General features: G+C 40.9%; 1 protein-coding gene across 1 annotated transcript; it reads left to right on the top strand.

Moving 5' to 3' along the window:
• The first annotated feature begins 2025 nt into the window (after positions 1–2025).
• LOC122050680 (G-type lectin S-receptor-like serine/threonine-protein kinase At4g27290) lies at positions 2026–10183 on the top strand. The gene is made up of 6 exons (XM_042611568.1): positions 2026–3290; positions 7558–7622; positions 7690–7785; positions 7900–8042; positions 8140–8223; positions 10013–10183. Exons 1-6 carry the CDS (start codon positions 2026–2028, stop codon positions 10181–10183), a joined length of 1824 nt encoding a protein of 607 aa, XP_042467502.1.
• The last annotated feature ends 14585 nt before the right edge of the window (positions 10184–24768 follow it).

A 24768-nucleotide genomic window follows, 5' to 3' on the forward strand; every position in this document is an offset into this window, starting at 1 on the left:
ACGCAGGAGAACAAAAAGGATAGTTTCTTCAACGAAGGCAAGAAATTAGACACTTTGACCTTTTCTTCGCTGAGTTCGAATAACTGATGGGATTTAAGCAAACAGTTAATTCAGAGTTCAGTTTACATTTCAAAGTCCAGAATTATAATCAATTGTCAAACAGAGGATTCGTCTTTATTTGTCCAGTTTGACATTTTCCAACCTACGACTTTATTTCGCTTCTCATTCACTGATTTCATCCGGAAACTGAGTAGAATAAAGACGAGTCTTGTTGTGCTAAAAGTTGACAAAAAGTCATTGAGATGCTGAATCAGCGAGGTACCCCTTGGACAGGTTCGCACGGGCAATTCTACGGAAAGAAAGGATCAGGATGATGACGCTATTGCTCTACACACACTTAGACGAGTCACACGGTCGTTAGAGACCAAAAATCATGGGAAAAGTCCCCGGGTCAGTTCCTCCGACGCTCAAGTTAGATACTTTTTCCCTATAAATCACAGAGAAAGCACGAAAAGTAAAAGACTGGTAGGAAATGACGAGTAAGCGTACCTCCGTAAGGGACAAAGCATCCCTTTTTATACTGCAACTGAGGCTTCTGGAACCTGGCGAATGTCAGAGAATGTCGGATGTCAGGCTCTGTCTGGCAGTGGTCGACACGTGGCTTTCTCTTATAGGCTGGCGGAGGAACCAAGAGGGGTATGAGCCTTCCACCGTTAGAATATTCCCTGACATGTGATGATTGTTCTCTGACAGGTGGTTACGATTCCTTGCAGATCTATTTGTCATGTAGTGTCTGGTCTCCTGACCCACCTTCGTCTGCGTCATTCGAAGCATGTACATCCCGACCTGCACGCTGGGTCTAATTCCCGACCTGCATCTGTCCGCTGTTATCCATGGTATGAACGTCCCGACCTGCACGCTGGGTCGGTTCCCTGACCTGCACCTGTCCGCTGTTATCCATGGTATGAACGTCCCGACCTGCACGCTGGGTCGGTTCCCTGACCTGCACGCTGGGTCGGTTCCCTGACCTGCATCTGTCCGCTGTTATCCATGGTATGAACGTCTCGACCTGCACGCTAGGTCAGTTCCCTGACCTGCATCTGTCCATCGGAAGTCTTATTTGGTATACCCATCCACTCAATAAACTTGCCCCCTAGTCGCACCTAATCCCTGGTTATACCTGACCCATGGGTCCGATCCTCAATTGAATTTGGCCCTGTGGGTCGGGTCCATTTTCGATTCCCTTCGAGATCAGATCTGGCTCAACTCGTAAATACTGTCCTTTGACCAGTCCCTCAACTGAAGCTTTGACTTTAGCCACATGGGCCGGAATCTTGACCTCTTTGTAATTCTGATTCTTGACCTCCACGATAGCGTTGCCATGGAGGCTAGACTTTTGACCTCCAGGCTGATGTAACTTTTGATTGGCCATGGGAACTAGACTTCTGACCTCCATGCTGGCATAATTTTTGACCCTTCTGTGACTTTGATCCTGTATCAAATCATCTCACCGACCCCACATTCATGCATCGTATCATTCACAAACCGGCATCTAGTAAGGCTCTCCAACCGAAGTCTTTATTTGAGAGGATTTGAACGGCCACTCTATTTCCAAAATACTCTTCTCATCCTCTGGATTTCTTCGTCCAATTTTGACCGGCAGCCGCTCATACATAAAGATAGAATGAAGTCTCCGGTTGGAAAATGCCAAATAAAGAAGGCTTAATCCTCTGTTTGACATTTTAACTCTGAATAACTCGGTTGCCTAAATCCGTTTTATTGCTGTCGTCAAATATAAAGATGATCTAATTCGTCGTTTCTACTGCGACTCTTCCGGTATTATGGAAGATTCGATCGTGCTGTCCCAAGTTGGGTGGATCCCACTAAATATCTCCTTGAGTACTACCAATTTTCCCTTCTTTTTTTTATCTCATTTCGTACGTCATAAATTCGCCATCATTTATATGCATCCGAATTTCATTGCCAGTGCCAAGATTCGATTCACTATTTTTTCTTTAATCCTGCATGGCGCGCATGGAGTTTCTCGTCGCCGTCTTAACTCTGTTCCTCATTGTTACTCTCTCAGCTGCAGTCGACACACTAACTCCTCAACAACCTCTCCTCGACGACGACGACGACGGCGGCGCCTTCGACTTGATCTCCGCAGGCGGAAAGTTCCAGCTAGGCTTCTTCAGCCCCTCCAGCTCCATCAATCGGTACGTTGGCATATGGTTCCACAACATCTCCGTCCAATCCGTCGTGTGGGTAGCCAACCGCGACCATCCCATCGCCAGCCGAGCCTGCCGGCTCTCGCTCACCCCCAACGGAACGCTTGTCATCTCCGACGACGAGTCGACCATCTATTGGTCCTCCGCGAACTTATTCACAGTTGGCCGTCCGGTGGCGCAGCTCCTGGACGACGCGAACTTCATCGTCCGAGAGGCCGGCAGCTACGATCCCACCGTCGATCCCAACAGCTACTCGGCGTGGCAAAGCTTCGATTTTCTGACGGACACCCTGCTTCCAGGGATGAAGCTTGGGTGGAACCTTACTAGCCGGCTTGATCGGAAGCTGACGTTGTCAGTGAGCAATGACGACCCGACGACTGGGAACTACACGCTTGGCGTCGAGTTGGAGGGAGACACGCAGGAATTCTTGCGGCAGGGGACTAAGGCTCAGTGGCGGTCGGGGCCGTGGAACGGCCTCTACTTCAGCGGCGTGCCTCGGAGTCTGACGGAGAGCTTCGTGGGTTACTATATGCTGGTAATCTCCGAAGAAGTGGCGCACTCGTACTTCCTCCACAACCCGTCAGTGATCATGAGGGAGGTTCTGACGCCCTCAGGGTTGATGAGCGGCGAGGTGTGGAGTGAGTCGGCCCAGTCATGGATCGTGCAGTCGTACATGCCGATGGATCGCTGCGACAGAGTGCCCCCCTGCGGACCCAACGCCGTGTGCTACCCCAACACGTGGCCGCAGTGCAAATGCCTGCCGAGGTTCCACCCCAAGAACTCCATCAATTGGGAGGTCATCCAGGACACCTCCGGCGGCTGCGTGCGCACCACGGCGTTGGATTGCAGTAACAGCACCGATGGGATCTTCAGGAAAAACAGCGTGAAGTTGCCGGACACGTCGTCGTCGTCGGTGAACCGGAGCATGAGTCTGGAAGAGTGCCAGACCTGGTGCTTGATGAATTGCTCCTGCACAAGCTACGCCGCTTCCAACATCAGCAGCGGCGGCACCGGCCGTGGCCGTGGCTGCATCATTTGGACATCCGACCTGGTTGAGATATTGTAAGAGAAAGAATAGGGAGAGAGAAAAGAATAAGATGAGAATAATAAAATCTATTGTTCATTGATATTTGTCCTAAGGACAATACAATATATAATGTTCAAAAGTACTTAGTCAAATTAACTAATTAATAAATAACAGAATTATTCTAAGAATAATTCTGAGAATAATTATAACAGAATTATTAGAATAATCCAAATACTAATATGATTTGATTTGGTAATTTGATCCGGTTAATTTGGATAATTCTGTTATATCTCTTTTACCCGCGACAAACTCAGCGGGAGATCTCTGACGTTGAGTTTGCTTGTTAACTTGTTGAAACGTTGTCTGGATAGTGGCTTAGTAAAGATGTCAGCGATTTGATCTTCAGCAGAAATATAAGAGACGGATAACTGCTGAGTTGTCACACGTTCACGAACAAAATGAAAATCAATTTCCACATGTTTTGTACGAGCATAAAAGATTGAATTTGTTGTAAGATATGTTGCTCCAATATTGTCGCACCAAATTTTTGGTGCAATATTTGATGCAAGATGAAATTTAGAGAGAAGTGATTGAAGCCAAATAATTTCTGACGTTGTATTTGCTATAGCTTTATATTCTGCCTCAGTGCTTGAACGAGATACCGTAGGTTGCTTTTTCGAATTCCATGAGATAAGATTTCGTCCAAGAAATATTGCATATCCACTAGTCGAGCGTCTATCTTCAGGAGAACTTGCCCAATCCGCATCACTATATGCATGTAAATCTCGAGATGATTGGCGATATAAAAGAAGACAATGTAAAATAGTGCCTTTGAGATAGCGAAGTATTCTTTTTACGTTATCCCAATTTTGTTCGGTTGGAGCATGCATGAATTGGCAAGCACGATTTACCGCAAAAGTAATATCAGGACGTGTGATAGTGACATATTGTAAAGCCCCAACAATACTTCTATAAATTTGTGGATCAGATAGAGTAGGAGAGGATGAAGTTGGAGAGTTGTTTATAGCAATTGACGTAGAGACCGGACGTGCTCCATCCATTTTTGGCTTTTTGAAGAAGCACAGTAATGTATTTGCTCTGAGAGAGAAGATAGCCATCCTCATGTGGAATAAGCTCAATACCAAGAAAAAAACGAGCAATACCCAAATCTCTAGTAGGAAATTCTTGATTGAGAAGACTTAATAAAGTTGTGATACCCTCGTGATCATTGCCGGTTATCAGAATGTCATCCACATAAATAAGAAAAAATATCATATTTTCATCATTATATTTGTGAAATAGAGACGAGTCAGTCTTTGATCCAGAAAATCCTTGAGCTTGTAACCAATTAGATAGTCGATGAAACCATGCACGAGGAGCTTGTCGAAGACCATATAAGGATTTCTTGAGTTGGCAAACATGAGATGGAAATTGTGGATGAATGAAACCAGGTGGTTGCTCCATAAATATAGTTTCCTCAAGATGACCATGGAGAAATGCATTTGAAATATCCAATTGTCGTACAAGCCAATTAAAACTAACAGCAATTGATAATAATAGTCTGACAGATGTAATTTTGATGACAGGGCTGAAAGTGTCATTAAAGTCAATACCTGGCTGTTGACTAAATCCTTTAGCTACAAGTCGAACTTTGTATCTTTCAAGAGAACCATCAGCTCGATGCTTAAGACGGAATACCCATTTAGAGTCCACAACATTCATTGAGGGAGTGCGCGGAACTAGAGTCCATGTTCCATTGCGAAGAAGTGCATCAAATTCTGTAGCCATTGCACTATGCCAGTTTGGATCCTTGTTTGTTTGTGTAAAACAGGTTGGTTCAATAGATTTGGAAGAAACCACTAGAGCTCGTGGAAGGGGATATCGAGTTGCATTTGGTGGGCAACGCTCATAAATATCACTAATGGGAAGCATGCGACGAGAAGCATTATCATCTGAATCACTTGTTGATGACGACGAGGAAGTAGGCTGACATGGTGATGTAGATGACCGACTTGCATTATCCGAGGAACCAGAGAGCATATTATCTTCGATCGACGAGACTTCTAAGATTGGAGCAACAACCGGAGGTGATTCTGATGGTATAGGAGAGTTATTAGAGAGCTCCGGAGCAGGACCTAGAATTCCATCACTTCTGATAATATTAGGTGGCATTAAGAAGGTGCCACTTGTATCTGGAGGAGAGATTGAAGAAGCTACCGAAAAAGAGAATAAAGACTCATCAAAAGTAACATGTCGTGAAATATAAATTCGTCCTGTTGGTATATGCAAGAAACGATAACCATGGTGCAAATTGCTATAACCAAGAAAAACACATTATAGGGAACGAGAGTCAAGTTTGTGTTTAGAATAGGGGCGTAACCATGGATAACATGCGCAACCAAAAATTCAAAGGAAAGTGTAATCAGAGCTTTGATTATAAAGTGTTTCAAAAGGACATTTATGGTTGAGCAATGGTGTAGGAAGTCGATTTATGAGATATACTGCAGTGCTAACAGCTTCATCCCAAAATTTGCGTGGAACTGATGCATGATGAAGAAGAGCTAAGGCAGTTTTAATTATATGTCTATGTTTTCTCTCAGCAGAGCCATTTTGTTCTGGAGTGTGAGGACAAGAAACTCGATGAACAATTCCACAAGAGACAAAATAACGATGGAGAGCTTGATATTCGCCTCCCCAATCAGAATGAAAAGAGAGTATTTTACGATTAAAAGATCGTTCAACTTGAATTTGAAAATTATAAAATATATCAAATAAATCAGATTTTCTTCTCATAGGATAAAGCCAAGTATATTTACTAAAATGATCAATGAATGTAACATAATATTGGAAACCTTGATTAGGCAAAATAGGTCCAGGGCCCCAAACATCAGAATGGATTATTTCAAGTGGAAAATTAGAAACATGATCAGATAAAGAGAAAGGTAGCTTATGACTTTTAGATTCCATGCATGCCCTACATGAATAAGATGGAGAGGAGGTAATAGAAGTAGGTAAACCATACCTATTGATGATTGACTGAACAATACGAAGGGAAGGATGACCAAGTCGAGCATGCCAAGCTGGTTTATTTGTGCGTTCACCAACAAAAGCTTTGATTGAAGAACTCTGAAGACAATAGAGGCCATTTTTGATTCTCCCATAAAACACAATAACATTTGTCCCTCTATCCTTTATAAGATAATGATTATGATGAAATTCAAAAATGACATTGTTATCAAGACAAAACTGGCGTGTAGAAAGTAAATTTTTAGTGATAGATGGAACATGAAAGACATTGCGCATGTGAAAAGTTCGATTAGATAAATGAACATATGTGTTTCCAAGATTAGCAATTTGCAAACCTGAACCATCGCCTACTTGCACCGTATCTGAGCCATAATATGGCATTACGTCTGTAAGGATATTATAATCTGATGTGACATGATGAGTTGCTCCAGTGTCAATATACCAATCAGTAGATGAGAACTCTGGGTTTTTACTACAAGTAGGCATAGACGAAAGAACTTTAGGATATACTTGTGAAATAGATAGTTGTCTTGAGGCTGTAGGACCACCAATAAAATTTGAATCAAATGGACTAGGACATTGAATACCAAAATGTCAAATTCCAAGACAAATTTGACATTTTACCCTAGACAAATCAAGTCTTTTAGGACATATATTTCCAGTATGACCAACGATGTGACAAATTTGACATCGGTCTGGACTTTGCTTTTGTCTTCTTTGATGTCGTCGAGTATTTGACATCTAAAGTAAAAAATAACTTGTCCGGTGGTAGTGGAAAAAAAAAAGAGATTAAGGAAGAGGAAAGAGAAGCAAAGGGGTTGACAGCGGAAGAAAATAAGTATTTTTCGTTTGTTCTGAAAAATAGAGAAGATTAAGAAAATTAAAACACGTAGGAGAAAATAAGAGGCTTGAGGGAAAAATTTAAAATTCGCCGTTTATACGATCTCCGCCTCAAGAGATTGAGGGAAGATAAAAAAAGAGAGAGAGAGATGACTCTGATACCATGTAAGAGGAAGAATAGGGAGAGAGAAAGGAATAAAATGAGAATAATAAAATCTATTGTTCATTGATATTTGTCCTAAGGATAATACAATATATAATGTTCAAAAATACTTGGTCAAATAACTAATTAATAAATAATAGTTAGAATAATTCTGAGAATAATTATAACAGAATTATTAGAATAATCCAAATACTAATATGATTTGATTTGATAATTTGATCCGATTAATTTGGATAATTCTGTTATATACTTATATCTCTTTTAGATATCAGATACTTCGACGACACCTCGTATCAAGACCTCTACGTCAGGCTAGCGGCCACCGACCTGGCTGCAGGTCAGTGAATTATGTCATTCCCGTTCAGTAAATAGTTTGTGGCTTTTTCAACTAATTCCTCTCGCAGCCACGGAATCCAACGGTCACAACGGTCGAAGTCGAGCGAGTGTGATCCTCCTCGCCGTCTCTTTCGTGTCAACTTTTCTCCTGGCTGGTGTTGCTGGTTCTATATGGCTATCAAAGAAAAGAAGTAGTACGCATACTCCGCATTAATAACTTCTCCTCTCACTTGTACAATGCCTCTGTCACTTATTTTAGCTATCCTTTCTCTTCTCAGAGAGCGACGCCGATGAAGCATCACAAGCGACAGGTGAAGACTTCGATCTGCCATTATTTGACTTATCTACAATCGCAGAGGCCACTGCCAACTTTTCAGTTGGTAACAAGCTTGGAGAGGGTGGATTTGGTCCGGTTTACATGGTACGTCGATCGTTTAATTTTCACTTCAATATGATTGCAGTCAGGCGAAGAGGTAACTTTGGGCATGCAAAAATTAAACGTGTTGGCATATGCACAGGGGAGGCCAAGGAAGGGACAAGAAATAGCTGTGAAAAGACTATCAAAGACATCTACACAAGGTGCTCTAGAGTTTAAGAATGAGGTAACGCTCATCGCTAAGTTACAACATCGGAATCTTGTTCGACTTCTTGGTTGTTGCATTCAACGCGGAGAAAGAATACTTATCTACGAGTACATGCCAAATGGAAGTTTAGACACTTTCTTATTTGGTTAGTTTTCTTTCTAGTTTTATTTGCATCTCTAGTATTTGAATAATACTAAATATGCAAGGTGCCTAACTTCTCTTTGGATCTTTGCTAATTAGCAGATAGAGATAAATGTGCATTATTGGATTGGACGACAAGATACAGTATTATAGTTGGTGTTGCTAAGGGTCTTCTTTATCTTCACCATGATTCTAAATATAGAATCATACATAGGGATTTAAAAACTAGCAATATCCTTCTTGATAAGGATATGAATCCTAAAATATCTGACTTTGGCATAGCAGAATTATTTAGTAGTGATGAAACAATAGGAAATACTAAGAGAATTGTAGGAACAAAGTAAGTGCATTTATTTTGACCTTTAGTTATTTTGATTTCTTTTTCTTAAAATTAATATTTATTATTTTTTTCTTGATGCAGTAGGTATATGTCTCCTGAATATGTAATGAATGGAATATTTTCAATGAAATCTGACGTATTTAATTTTGGTGTGCTTGTTCTTGAGATCATAACTTGCAAAAAGAATAATGAAGTTTATCAATCTACATGTCATCAGACTCTTCTTGGAAATGTAAAAAATATATATAGTAATATTGATTTTGTTTGCATTTATATGTTTTTTTTAAGTAAAAATAAGCCTTTGTTTCTATACTTCTTCAGGTATGGAGCTTGTGGAGAGAAATAGTGCTTTGGAAGTAGTTGACTCTTTTGCTTATGACGAGGTGTTAAAATGTATAAAAGTTGCACTTCTATGCCTTTAAGAGAGACCCGAAGACAGACCGATAATATCTTCCATATTACAAATGTTGGATAGTAATAATTCTCTACTACCAGAACCCAAACAACCTGCTTATATTATTTCTATTGATCCATCAGATATTGATTCATCGACGAGTAAAGCACTATCTTTAAATCCGACTTCTATTACAATATTAGAAGGTCGATAATGTAACATAAGCTCATTTGTAAAATTACAATATTAGAAGGTCGATCATGTAAATAGGTTTTGAGATACAAGTTGTTGGGACATTGAATGTAATTATGTGGCAAAAAGGCGATTCGTTCGCTCTCAGCGCCCCCGTCAATCCGTCCCTAGGTCAACACGGAGGAGATAAATCACGGGTGACTACTAGCCATTAGTGCAAATGGCCAAGATATGGGGGAGGTTATGCTCGGTCACACCGAGTTTCGACCCCAAGACATCATGTGCAGCCCCGGCCCAAAGGCGGGGTGGTCCTGGGCGATTGCCCAGGGCCCCAACTTTGGATGGAGCCCACACTGTTAAATATTTATATAATATATATATATATATATATTAATTATTTTAAGAATTAAGTTTTATAAATCGTCACTTGCACCTGCTCTTCCGCCGCCGCACAAGCTCAAGGCTCAAGTTCTTGGAGAGGGGCCCACAACTTTTAAATGATTATATATATATATATATATATATATATATATATATATATATATATATATATATATATATTAATTATTTTAAGAATTAGATTTTGTAAACCTTGCACTGTTCTGTTCTTTGTTGCACTTGTTCTTCCGCCGTCACACAAAGCTCAAGCTCTTTAAATTTCTGTCGACGATCTCCTCTTTCGTATTCTCTTTACTTCTCAGTTTTCTGTTAGATTTTTTATTTGCTCTCCTTTCTACCAGCGACTCTGCGAGACCGCGACGGCGTCACAGCGAGGCTGCGCCTTTGCCACTTTTCTACACGGCTGCACTAGCACCTCCGACACGCTGCACTTAAAGGTTTTGAGCTTATGGTGCGGAGATTTGCGAGCTGTGGTGGTTGCGGGTTGTCATCTACTCATCTTTTTCATCTAGATGTAATTATTCTAATTGATTTAAATTATAATTTTATTCCGTTTATTTAAATTATAGTATTGAAAAAGAGAAACTCTTGAAATTAATAATATTATAGATGATTTTACATCTAGAAAAGTTAGAAAAAATTATTATAAATAATTTTTACTTTATAAAAAAATTAAGGGTCTATTTTAATTGTGTCGTCCCGGGCCTCTTAATTGTTAGGACCGGAGCTGCTCATGTGGCAATATCCCATGCTTTAACATCGCACCGCCCCAAGGGGACAATAAAAAATATTGACATTGAATGTAATTAGATTGGACATCTAGTTGATGACTCTTTGTGAGATACAAAGTTTAGAAGAATTGATGATTCAACATTGAATTTTCAGTATGAACAATAATTTGAAAAGGTCTTGAACGGAAGTCATTATTTGCAGGTGGAATACTTATTGGTCATGGACCAAAGTACTACATAGTAATCAATATCGATTACATTGTAGATGTACATCATAAGTATCTATCTAGGTCATCATCCAAGCTTTGACAATGTTGAAAAACATAGTTGATGGGGAATTTTGAAGGCTTCAGCATCAAACTTCATTAGTTGGAGAGGAGGCATAATTAGAATGGCAACGAATTTGACTATCAACTACTAGCCAAGAATAACGACCACGCACATGGAAAAAATAAAAACAATTTGTTGTATTTGGACTCGATTGGATTGAATCCTTGGCAACGTTCAAGTTGTCTCAAATGGATTGCTAGGTTATTTCCCTAGGCTTCTTGTGCTACCAATATGATTTGGCAATATAATATTAGGTTCAATAAGTCTATATATTACGTCTCAAATACCAAATCAATCCTACTATATATATATTTTTTTGGATGGTTGTCAATATAATATTATATATTAATATTAAAGTTGGAGTAGCAAATTTCTCACTAAGAGACATTCCAAAAAAAATAGAAAATAAAAAAAAATAATCTAAGTCATTGTAGGGATATTTGGAGGTTGTAGAAAACCCAAAGACTTATTCATAATATAATTTTCAGAAGTGACCTTTCTCTATTGAATTTGGAAGAGGAGTCTAGAAAAAAGAATCTTTTATATTTTTCTAATTTTTATTATACTTTTGTTCTTGTATGTTAGGATTCTCCCTATGGAAGTAGGAATAGATTGGGCATATTAAATTAGTTTTATATATTCTTATGTTTGTTGTTGTTCCACCAAAGAATACGAAGATTTCACCACTTAGATTTATGATTGAGGTTATCCCATATTTTAGAGTTAAGAATTTTGGAACTATATATAAATCTGTAGCTTGATCATTACACTACACTTTTAATGTATTTCTGAAAGGTTGATTTATTACAACATAGTCATGATTTATTTTGTCAGACTAGTATTATGGTGACCATAGGTAATCTTCTCTAATAGTTTAGTTACTAGATTATGTTTGGTTTATAAATACTCATTTGGAAAAAATCAAAATCCCAAGTGAGAAGAAAAGGAAAAAATATTCAAAAAGGAATAAAAATATTTGAGTAAAATAAAATTAAAAATGAAATATTCTAAGTGACAATAATGGGATAAAAAATAGTTGTCATGAGTGAAAATGATAAGATACCCCATTGAGACCAAGTTATGTTACTGAGGAAACATTTATTCATTTCTCTCAATACCAAACATACTTTTGAGACTTTGTGTTGGGAAGAGGGTGTTGGTGTAATTTCCAGTAGGTCAAGGTTGACCTAGTTGACCAAGCGTAAATCTTGGTCATGGTTTCGATGTTTGACAATACAGAAAGACATGTAGACATGGACAATGCAGGTGCAGTTGTCCATGCAGAGAGATACTGATCAAGGTCTGATCAGGTTGAATGAAGAAGAGTCAAGTAGGTCAACGTTGACCGGATACTTGACTAGGAAGTCCTAACTGGGATGTTAGGCAGAGTGAAAATCCTAGTGAGTGAAGCTAGGTGAAAGTGAAAGTCCTGGTGAGTGAAGCCAGGCAGTGGGAAAGTCCTGGTGAGTGAAGCCAGGCAGTTGGAAAAGTCCTGGTGAGTGAAGCCAGGCAGTTCGGAAAGTCCTGGTGAGTGAAGCCAGGCAGTTGGAAAATCCTGGTGAGTGAAGCCAGATGAAAATACTAGTGAGTGAAGCTAGGTGGAAGTCCTGGTGAGTGAAGCCAGGCAGTTCGGAAAGTCCTGGTGAGTGAAGCCAGGCAGTTCGGAAAGTCCTGGTGAGTGAAGCCAGGCAGTTGGGAAATCCTGGTGAGTGAAGCCAGGTGAAAATACTAGTGAGTGAAGCTAGGAGGAAGTCCTGGTGAGTGAAGCCAGGCAGTCGGAAAGTCCTAGTGAGTGAAGCTAGGTAGTTGGGAAGTCCTGGTGAGTGAAGCCAGGCAGTTGGGAAGTCCTGGTGAGTAAAGCCGGGCAAGGGAAAAATCCAGATAGATCAAGGGTGATCGGACATCTGGTGTTGGAAAGACCAAGTGGGTCAAAGGGATTGACCAGACACTTGTTGGGGAGTCTTAGCAGGTCAAGGGAGTGATCGGATGCTAAGCATGATGTACCAACAGGTCAAGGTTGACCGGATGTTGGTTTGGAAGGTTTGAGACTTGGTTTGGGCAAAAACCAAGCTCTGGATCGATCAGTGGATCGATCCAGTGATACACTGGGTATCTGGATCGGTCTGGTGACCGATCAGTAACCAAACAGTAGCCTACTGAGTGTTATCTGATCGGTCTGCAGACCGATCAGGAAACAACGATCTGAAGGCAAAAAGTTCGGGAGAAAAGGAAGCTCTGATCGGTCCCCAGGACCGATCAGATGTATCCTGGACCGATCAGGCTGAAGCCTGATCGGTCCAGAACTATCCGTTGTGAGCCCAACGGTCTTCTTCTGGCTTCTTCTTCGCAGGTGGATGCAGGCATAAGAGGGCTGAGGGCTTCTACAGTGCGGTAACTCTCTCACTCTTCTTCTGGTCCGAAGCTTCTGCTTCTTCACTGCTGTGCTCTTGAGCTTTGCTGAGCTCCGAAGCTTCGGGTGAGCTTCTTCGACTGAGTTGCTTGTTGGCATTCGTCCGTGAAGTTGGTGCTTCATCCGGGACTTCAGTCGACGAGAAGGCAAGCGAGTATTTGTACATTCATTGTGTATTTTGTTCTTGCTCTTCTTTGTATTTCCATATTGCTGTTTCAAGTTATTGTGGCGAGGTTTCTCCACCCACAAGGAGTACTTATTAGCCGGTTCTCCGGAGACTCATCCACGGACGGATTGATAGGGCTCGTCCACCTTACGGACACGCCGAGGAGTAGGAGTATCATCTCCGAACCTCGTTACATCCATCGAGTTCGAGGTTTGCCTTCTTCCTTTTCGTTTTTACGTTTCATTTCCGCTGCGCTAACCCTAATCGTAGGAAGAAACGCGAAGGATTTGGGGCGGCTATTCACACCCCCCTCTCTAGCCGAGTACGACCATCGATCCTAACAAGTGGTATCAAAGCGAGGTCACTCTTCGCCGGATTAACACCCGAGGGAGCACAAGCTAGAGATGGATCAACTCGGAGAAGACATCACCATTCCACCTTTCTATGACCGCGATGACTTCGCGTATTGGAAGGTAAGAATGAGGTATTTTCTTGTGACTAACCTTGAAAATTGGAGTTGTGTTCAATTAGGTTTCAAGCCTCCAATGGATAAGGAAGGAAAACCACTCGAGAAGAAGAAGTGGACAAGGGAACAAATCCACCATTCCACAATCAACGATGAGGTAATGAAAGTATTTGAATTCTCATTACCTAATGACATTCTATGTAAGATAGGTGGATACAACAATGCCAAGGAGTTGTGGAATAACTTGGCAAAGTTCCATGAGGAGAACTCCACTTCAAGTCATGAAGAGGAGTCAAGTGAGCCAAGTAGCTCACATCATGGAGACATGGATTTAGAGGTTGAGGGCTACTCAACATCTAAGGAAGAAGAGGAGGAGAGTTCCTCTTCAAGATCGGAGCAAGAGGAAGAAGCTTCTACCTCCGGAAGGGATGAAGAAGAAAGTCTTCATCCATCCTCAACCCTAGGTAACTCAAGCATTTCAATTTCAAATAAATTACACATAATGTGCTTTGAGTGTAGGGAGTATGGACATTACAAGAGTAAGTGTCCAAGGAGGATTAGGAAGACTCCACCGGCACCAAAAGTTAAGGAAGCCGGAGTCCCGATATGCAAGGGCAAGGAGCACGTGGTGTGCTTCCAATGCAAGCGAAGGGGACACTATAGGAGCCAATGTCCGAGGGGGAGGCAACCTCACAAGGACAAGAGATCGAGCACATGTATAGGGGGAGCTAGGGCAAACCCTAAGGTAATCTCTAAGGCACATTCTTGCAATTCTAGTAGGATGCATGCTAGTAGCCTTATTGCTATTGTCAAGAATGATAAGCATGTTAATTATAGGAATCAATATATGGGCTTAGGTGCTAAACATGTTAGCTTGAATAAGGACAACTCTAGAAATGTCAACCCTAGGATTAACTCATCTAAGGTTAAGGAGAACTTAGATAGGAATCCCAAAACTACTAGACATATGCCTAGGAGTACCTCAAAGAAAAATAAAAAATTAAAAATTGAGGTATTAGAGAAGGAGAATCAAGTCTTGAGGTCAAGACTTGATACTTTGGAAAAGGCCCTTAAAAATTTAGAGAAGCCATCTCTAGGGTTTAAGGGTCAAAAACCAATGTCCAAGGACAAGAAAGGTTTGGGTCACAAACCTAAGTCCCAAGTGGTCAAGCCCACTTATCATAATGTTCCATTCGATTATGGAACAAGACCTAGTGCTAGAAAGACCATCACCAAGGTCACAAGGGGAGTCACCCCTAGAGTGGATCTTGATGAGTCCCAAATGACCAAGGCTTTAAATCCTAGGAGGGTCATTAGGAGGGTTGCTAGGGAAGACATCCCTAGTGAATATTTAGTGAACCCAATGAGCTCCAATAGGTATTGGGTTCCTAGGAGCGTGATTTCATCACGCTAGATGAGTTAGGGTGTGCCAACCTTACTTGAATAGGTAGTTAACCTAATCATGGCAAAAGGTGGCACTTTAGGATTTTTCAAGGTATAATCAAGCCTTGAAAATGAAAGTGAAAATTATTCCTAAAATAATTAGGATGTGCCAACCACATTTGAGGAATTTCTCTAGAGTCAATCTAATTGGCACATAGTGATCTAAAAATCTTTAGTATATGATTTTAGGTCTATTACACTTAGGAATATAGAATTTATGGCAAAATGATCAAAATTATCAAAAATGGCAACTAAGGCTAGAATTAGGTATTTTCTATACCTTTATGTGCTATTTGCCATATATTGTTTGTCATATGCCATGTCATGACATCATATTTATTTTATGATCATTTAAAATGTCATGATAATGCTTAGGTTAGTTAAATGTCATGCTTTATTTAAGTTTCATACTTTTTGCCATGACATCATGACGTTGGCACATGTTTCCATTTATGATACAATTATATGCCATGTCATCATCTTGCGCATTTATAATCAATGAAATTGATTTAAGGACTAAAACATAATTTGATATGGAGATCAAATTGTTATTTAGAAAATGCATGAGAACCTAGTTAAGATAACCTAAATCCATATCTCACATCAAAATTGACTTGGATGTGTTTGATACACCTTAGATGTGTGTGAGATATTAGGATGATGAGTTAGGATCAAGGTGCATAGTTCTTGTACCTAGATGAGCTTAATTCGAAATTGAGGATCATAGGAAAAGCTTGTGTACAAGTCATGTACATTTAGCCCTAAGATTGTGATCCTAAATTAAAGGGTTTAAAATCATTTTAAAATTGATTTGAAAAACCTTGATGAAGCTTTTCTAGTGATAGCATTCATCATTGAACAAGTTGATACAAAGATGACTTAACTTTGAATTATTTCAAAGTCTTTTGAACTTTGTATCAAGATTGAAAAATGGAAGCTATTTTCATAGAAAACTATTTTTCCATGATAGTATATGTTATGAGGAATGTATCCTCAAAATTTCACAATTTTTGGAATTTTCTGTAATTTTCTAGAGGTTTCTGAATTTCGTGGAGAGAAATCAGAACTTATCAGACCTTTATCAGGTTTGTGGACCGATCAGAAGGGTTTCTGATCGGTCCAGGGGAGCCTGGATCGGTCACTGTGACCGATCCAGAGGGAGCCTGATCGGGCTGGTGACCAATCAGGGCATGCCAACCTGCTGAATTTCGACTGTTTGTCTGAAATTGCAGCTATGGAAGTGGTGTTTTAGAGTTCTAAAGGTTTGAAACTCTCCAAGACATTGTTGGTGCAATGGTCAAGGGGGAGTTTTACCTATTAGTCAAGGAGGAGTTGACTTTTAGGGGGAGTTTTTACTCGTCGAAATTTTTGAGGATGAGTGATATGGGATTATCACTAAGTTGATTGTTGAATTTTTGTTGAGTTTTTAGGGGGACTTTCATTAGGAAGAAACTCTTGACCTTGATTCACTCCTTTTGATGTGTGTCAAAAGGGGGAAGAATGTCTAGAGAATGTTCAAGGAAGAACATTGGAGTTAGTGGGAGAGTTTGTTGATCACGACGAGTGAAGTTGTGAACAACGATAACTTACTCTTCAGGGGGAGAGTTTGTTGATGTGTGCCAATAGGGGGAGAATGAAGGGTTTAAGTCAGGCCTTCATTATCTAAGAAGGAGGTTGCCTTCTTAGAAGGAGAATGTAAGGTTGTAACTTATGTTTCATTACCTAGTGGCATGAAGAAAGTTGAGGCTATTGGATTAACCTAACTTAAAGGTATTGTCAAACATCAAAAAGGGGGAGATTGTTGGTGTAATTTCCAGTAGGTCAAGGTTGACCTAGTTGACCAAGCGTAAACCTTGGTCATGGTTTCGATGTTTGACAATACAGAAAGACATGTAGACATGGACAATGCAGGTGCAGTTGTCCATGCGGAGAGATACTGATCAAGGTCTGATCAGGTTGAATGAAGAAGAGTCAAGTAGGTCAAGGTTGACCGGATACTTGACTGGGAAGTCCTAACTGGGATGTTAGGCAGAGTGAAAATCCTAGTGAGTGAAGCTAGGTGAAAGTGAAAGTCCTGGTGAGTGAAGCCAGGCAGTGGGAAAGTCCTGGTGAGTGAAGCCAGGCAGTTGGAAAAGTCCTGGTGAGTGAAGCCAGGCAGTTCGGAAAGTCCTGGTGAGTGAAGCCAGGCAGTTGGGAAATCCTGGTGAGTGAAGCCAGGTGAAAATCCTAGTGAGTGAAGCTAGGTGGAAGTCCTGGTGATTGAAGCCAGGCAGTTCGGAAAGTCCTGGTGAGTGAAGCCAGGCAGTTGGGAAATCCTGGTGAGTGAAGCCAGGTGAAAATCCTAGTGAGTGAAGCTAGGTGGAAGTCCTGGTGAGTGAAGCCAGGCAGTCGGAAAGTCCTAGTGAGTGAAGCTAGGCAGTTGGGAAGTCCTGGTGAGTGAAGCCAGGCAGTTGGGAAGTCCTGGTGAGTGAAGCCAGGCAAGGGAAAGTCCTAGTGAGTGAAGCTAGGCAGTTGGGAAGTCCTGGTGAGTGAAGCCGGGCAAGGGAAAAATCCAGATGGATCAAGGGTGATCGGACATCTGGTGTTGGAAAGACCAAGTGGGTCAAAGGGATTGACCAGACACTTGTTGGGGAGTCTTAGCAGGTCAAGGGAGTGACCGGATGCTAAGCATGATGTACCAACAGGTCAAGGTTGACCGGATGTTGGTTTGGAAGGTTTGGGACTTGGTTTGGGCAAAAACCAAGCTCTGGATCGATCCAGTGATACACTGGGTATCTGGATCGGTCTGGTGACCGATCAGTAACCAAACAGTAGCCTACAGGGTGTTATCTGATCGATCTGCAGACCGATCAGGAAACAACGATCAGAAGGCAAAAAGTTCGGGAGAAAAGGAAGGGAATGCATGCTGATCGGTCCCTGGACCGATCAAAGGAAGCTCTGATCGGTCCCCAGGACGAGATGTCCTGATCGGTCCAGCTCCTAGCCGTTGGCTCACAACGGCTAGTCTTCTGTCTTCTGTTCTTCGCAGGTGCAGCGCAGGTTATAAAAGGAGTTCAAGGGCTTCTACAGCGGCGTGAATCCTTCTTCTTCCTACTCCTGAAAGCTGTGCTCTTGAGCTTTCCTGAGCTCCGAAGCTTCGGGTGAGCTTCTTCGACTGAGTTGCTTGTTGGCATTCGTCCGTGAAGTTGGTGCTTCATCCGGGACTTCAGTCGACGAGAAGGCAAGCGAGTATTTGTACATTCATTGTGTATTTTGTTCTTGCTCTTCTTTGTATTTCCATATTGCTGTTGCAAGTTATTGTGGCGAGGTTTCTCCACCCACAAGGAGTACTTATTAGCCGGTTCTCCGGGGACTCATCCACCGACGGATTGATAGGGCTCGTCCACCTTATGGACACGCCGTGGAGTAGGAGTATCATCTCCGAACCTCGTTACATCCATCGAGTTTGAGGTTTGCCTTCTTCCTTTTCGTTTCTACGTTTCATTTCCGCTGCGCTAACCCTAATCGTAGGAAGAAACGCGAAGGATTTGGGGCGGCTATTCGCACCCCCCTCTCTAGCCGAGTACGACCATCGATCCCAACAGAGGGGGCAAACCTTGCATATAACAGGTAAGTGTCTAATGTTCGAAATTATGGGAACACAATGGAATGATGACTTAACTTAGGAATGAACTTGAAATCTTAGGAACAAATTATGCACTGTGCACCTAAGCTAGCTCGTTAGGCTTGGTGAAACTAATTGAATATCTTTGCTTAAAGATGATACTACTTGATAAGACTAGATGAACTTATTGAAATTTGGGATATATGAATTCACATGCATTCTTAATATTAATGTTTACTTTAGGACAAGCAAGGGTTTGGTTTGGGATAATTTGATAAGTGTGAAGTATATAGGGTTTTCATCATATTTTTGCACTACATTCGACCCACTTTTTCATGCATAATTTAAAATAACTTGATTTTATGTTTCATTTTTATGTTTTCTTGTTCCTAGAAACTGCTCTTATATATTTTGGATGACATGAATGAAAATTGGAGTGAAACGGGGATCAAAAAGACCAAACCAAAGAGCCCTGCCCTGCCACAGGTGGTCGTGACAAGCTCTACCGCCTTACCACGGGCGGTTGTAGCCAACGCCATTACCCATGATGGGCTCTGCTTCCTTGCCATGGTGTGCTCGTGGCCAATGCCACAAGCCGTGGTAAGTCTCGTGTGAAGAGCACAATGCTTCAAAATCAATCAGCCGATCGATTGGGATACTCCAATTGATCGGTCGATTGATTGGGGTTGATTGTCTTGTGATGGATACGAAGAAGGTAAAATCGATTGGTCAATCAATTCTGGGGTTTTCTGTAAGAACATAGAAGATTGCTGGATTGATCAGCCGATCGATCTAGTTGCTCCCAATTGATCAGCCAATCGATTGGGATATGACTGTTGCACAGGTTGCAACTTTTGTACGGCTGGGATTGCTCGGATCTTAAGTGGCGATCGATTGGGAGTAAGCTCAATTGATTGGGCGCACTTTCATATCTGACTCTCCGCGTCTTAGTTTTCTACAGATAGGAGGATCGGGTTCTCCTTTCAGTTCATCCCCAAACTCTCGTAGAATATGAATCTCGTGCTATTGACATCGAGATCATGTTAATACAGTAAACACACATTTCTTCAAACAAGAAACATGAAACATGCAAACATATAGATTAACTGAAAAGATGTTCAAATAACAAAAGGGCTACTCCCTACATCCTAGAATCATGAGAACTACTCCATAAATAAGAATTTACAATCCGAAGACACAAATGAAAACATTCATATAGATGAATTTATATTTGGTTTCCTATCCTCAATGGGTATTTATATAGGTAAACCATCTTATGGTATTTGATGTGATCTTTTACTTTTATAACAATGTATCAAACCTAATCATGGTCTACAATGAATTAGGTTTGATCCATTAAGTTCTATGACGACATAGGGTTCTTTGCGGCAAATCGGGTTGCACTTTCATATTCGACTCTTTGCATTTCAGTTTTTTATAGGTTGAAGGGTCGGGTTCTCCTTTCAGTTCATCCCAAAACTCTTGTGGAATATGAATCTCGTTCTATTGACATCGAGATCATGTTAATACAGTAGATCTGAACCATAAACATACATTTCTTCAAACAAGAAATATGCAAACATATAGATTAACTTAAAAGATGTTCATATAACAAAAGGGCTACTCCCTACATCCTAGAATCATGAGAACTACTCCATAAATAAGAATTTACAGTCCAAAGACACAAATGAAAATATTCATATGGATGAAAATAATGAATAAAGATAGAGAGATACTTAGGGAGTAGATCCTCAGTATCTTCGAAGTAGTTCCTTGCACCCGAGGTGGACGAACCGTTGGAGGTATGAAGATGATGCCTCTAGAATTTCCCTAAGAGGGGAAATCCTCTCCCAAGGAAGGGGATGAAGTCCTTCTATTCCGACCCTGGATTAATGGGGGCAAATCCCCTTTTATAGGGGATGAAGTCTATCTCATGACACACACGACTCGTGCCGCTGGGCAAGCACGGATGGTCATGTCTTTAGGCATGGGTGGCCGTGTCGCATGAAAGATCCTAGATCTAGTGGTCACGACCCCATGGCGCTCACCATGGCCCCATGGCACTAGCCATGGGTGCCCGTGACACAGCGGTTGTGCTTGCCATGACCCTTGGCGCTAGCCACTAGCGAGCCATGGAATGGAGGCTGAAGCTACCACAGCCAGTGGCGCTGGCCATGAGCATGTCGTGGCGAGGAAGAAGAACCCACTACGGGCTATAGCACTAGCCACATCCGCCTATGGCAAGGTGGCAAAGCCTGCCACGGGCCTAACGCTAGCCACGACTACCCGTGGCAAAGCTCTTTGGTTTGGTCTTTTCACTTCCTGTTTCAATTCAATCTTCATTCTGTGATCCAAAATACAGAAGTATTTAAGAACAATAAAACATAAAAATGAAGCATAAAATTAAGTTATCTCAAATCATGCATGCAAAAGTAGGTTGAATGTAGTGTGAAGATATGATGAAACCCTATATACTTCACACTTATCAATAGTGCTACTACATTTTTGAACCATCAAAAAATATTTCCAAGTTACAAGAAATCAAGCAAGAAAGGTTTTCAATTGTAAAGTGTTATTGCTTTCATATTCATTTGTGTTTTGTATTGCTTGCCCTTGTTCTTGTAAGAATGCATTGTAAGAGACTTCTCTACTTTTGGAATTTTTTTCGAGAAGGAGATATTTCTTAGTAAATGTGATTTATAGGAGTGGACTCTTGGATTAGTCACCTCAAGGAGGTATACACCAAGAAAATCCCGGAGTTGTGCATTTGGAGTCGAGATTGAAGCAAGGTTTCCGTTGCACATTTAATGACAAGCACAAATCATCAAAGAAAAGCAATTAAAACTATTTAACCCCTCTAGCTCATACGAGTCACAACAAAATGCACCAACACTTCACTTTAGAATCTCTAAGAACCAACACTTTGAAATATCCACAAAATCTCCTTTTCTAGGGTTTTAATCATGTTGAAATACTCCTTCCAATCGATTGGTCTTGCTCTCAATAGATTGCCACATTAGATCGAACAGTTCAAACCTATAAAATGACTCTTTTTTACCTGACCAATCGATTGGTAAGTCATACCAATCAATTTTTGGTTTTCAATCGATTACCTCAATTGATTCTGAAGCCTTCTATTTACTGATGAAAGTTGGTCAATCAATTACTTTAGACCAATTGATTACACCAATTGATTCAGTAACTTTATATTCACTGGTCATCTTTTGCCATTCGATTGGTGACTTGGCCATACAACAAACCCAAAATTCTAGGTTTAGGGTTGCCAATCGATATCTACCTCTCACCAATTGATTGATATCCCTAATTTTGACCTTTCCAAGGATAAATTTATGTCTTACCTGGTATTCAATTGACCTCAATTTATTAGGACTCCCTTTGCTCAACATTTAGTCACCCTTAACATATTGAGACTTCTCATTGCCCAATATTTGATCAACTTTTGACCTATTGGGACTTCATTGTTGACTAACATTCAGCCAACCTTGAGATGCTAGGACTTCTGGTATTAAGTGTTTGGTCACCCTTTGACCCACTTGGACTTTCATCTTGCCAACTTTTTGTTGAACTTCTAGTCACCAAGTGTCTGGTCCTCCTTAAGACGCTTGGACTTTTCTTTTGCCAACTTTCCGTTCGACTTTCGATCACCAAGTGATCAGTCCTCCATGACCCACTTAGACTTTTTTCTTGTCAACTTCCCATTGAACTTTCGATTGCCTTGTCAACTAGCTAGTAAAAATTGACTTACTTAACTTATTACTAATATATTGATGAAGCATCGAAACTCAAACTTGAATTAACCCAAACTTGGTCAACTTGGTCAACCTTGACCTAAGATTGATTGCACTAACACTATATGCTTCTTCAACATTAATATTTTCGCCTACTACTTGAATTTAACTTTTCCAATACATGTTTAAACTATGATAGAAATATTTTAAAATTTTAACATAAGTGTGGTTAAGACCTTGGGTCTAACTAGAGGTGGAAACACAATACATCCTACAATTTATTTCACCATTTCAGAATTTCGAGCAATTAGTAGTGAAGACAAATTTATTTTCCCTCAACCAAATAGATTAAGAGGGTATCACTATATGTAGATAGTGAAGCTAGGATGATTCACAGTAGATGGGGTTGATGCAATCGACCTTAGGTCAAGGTGGATCAGGCTGACCAAGCTCAGGTTGACCCGAGTTTGGATTTTGATGTTTGATGAATATATTAGTTAGATGTCAAGTAAGTCAAGGTTGACCGGATACTTGATGATGTAAGAAGTCTAATAGGGAGTTGTCATGAAAAGTCAAATAGGTTAAGGTTGCTAGATACTTGACTAGAATTCAGAAGTCCAATTGGAAGTTGGCAAGAAAAAAAATCCCAAGTGGGTCATAAAGGAATGGATACTTGGTGATCGAAATTCCAATGAGAAGTTGGCAAGAAAAAATTCAAAGTGGGTCATAGAGGAGCAAACACTTGGTGATCAAAAGTCCAACGGAAAGTTAATAAGGAAAAAGTCCAAGTAAGTCACAAATGACCAGATATTTGATGATTAAAAGTCTAAAGGAAAGTTGGAAAGAGAAAAATCTAACTGGGTTAAGGTTGACTAGATACTTAGTGATCAGAAGTCTAACGTAAAGTTGATAAGAGGAAAGTTTAAGTGGGTTAAGGTTTATTGGACACTTGGTGATCGAAAATCTAACAGGAAGTTGGCAAAAAAGAAGTCCAAGGGGATCATGAAGTATCGAACACTTGACATAAGATGGAAACTTCAAGTGGATTATGGAAGACCATGTAGGACCCTTATTGGCCAGTTAGAGAGGATGAATAGTCCTGCAAGAAATGAAACACCCTTTCTCGATCTTTATAAGCTTTTATTAAGAAACACTTGCATAAAAAAGAAAATAATTAACAAACAAGAAGGAACAGGCTGATCGTTTACTTGGTTTGCAATTAGAGGATTACTAATCCAAGGCAAGTAAATCTCACAATCAAATCTCCTTCAGGCGAAGAAGTCTCTTATAGCAATTGACACACTGAATTATAAAGCTAAACTCAAATAAAATTGATTACAAGTGATGATTTTAGCTTCTGGGATCAGGGTTATATTTATAGCCCTGATTGGGGCACCTAGAAGGGTTCCAAGTGCCTCGAGGGTGATAAAATTTTATCTCTGTCACAACGGATAGTGATAGTTGGCATTTATATAACTTTTCTAGTCCGGGCGCCCGGATTTAGTCCGGGCGCCCGGATCTAGTCGGGCGCCCGGATCCAGTCCGGGCACCCGAATCCAGTCCAGGTGCTCGAATCCAGTCCAGGCGCCCGGACTGGGTTGGTTCAGCTACGACCAGGGCGCTTGTGAGGCGCCTTAGGTCTGGGCGATCCTGGCGCCCGGAGCATAGTCAACTTCCAATTGACTTTTTCTCAGGGTCTTCCGCTCTAGCTCCGCTCGTTTGGGTGATTTTGGCCATCAGGAATAGGGCTCACCTGAACCTATTTTCCAGCCTTCTCGAGCAAACTTCCGCTTCGGCTTCTCGTTCCTCAGAAACGTCATGCGCCTCCTTCTCGTCTGCCAACATACTCTTCTATAGCACCTCGTCTTTCGAATGCACCGAGCCCATCGACTCTCTCCTGTGTCATCCTTCTCGTTAGTTGTGTCTTTCGCTCGACTTCTTGTGCAGGAAGACACAGGGTATCAAAACATAACAGGATCTAACTTGACTTGGTTGATCAGATCAAAGCTACCACGGGATACTTACAATCTTTCCCTTTTTGATGTGAGCAACTCAAGTTAAGTTAGAGTAAATCAAGAAATAAATAACAGTAAGGTAATCAATTTTGCAAGTACAAAATGTGCAAAAAAATTAGATAATTACCCTCTCTGTAGACTTAATCTCCACTTCTCCCCTTTGATCACATTAAAAATAGGGGG

The sequence above is a fragment of the Zingiber officinale genome, chromosome 3A, assembly GCF_018446385.1.
Source record: "Zingiber officinale cultivar Zhangliang chromosome 3A, Zo_v1.1, whole genome shotgun sequence".
NCBI lineage: Eukaryota > Viridiplantae > Streptophyta > Magnoliopsida > Zingiberales > Zingiberaceae > Zingiber > Zingiber officinale.

Coding starts and splice junctions, on each gene's coding strand:
- LOC122050680 (XM_042611568.1), top strand. CDS start 2,026: ATGGCGCGCATGGAGTTTCTCGTCGCCGTCTTAACTCTGTTCCTCATT. Junction 8,043..8,139: donor GATTTGGTCCGGTTTACATG/GTACGTCGATCG, acceptor GCATATGCACAG/GGGAGGCCAAGGAAGGGACA. Junction 8,224..10,012: donor CTCTAGAGTTTAAGAATGAG/GTAACGCTCATC, acceptor CCTTTCTACCAG/CGACTCTGCGAGACCGCGAC.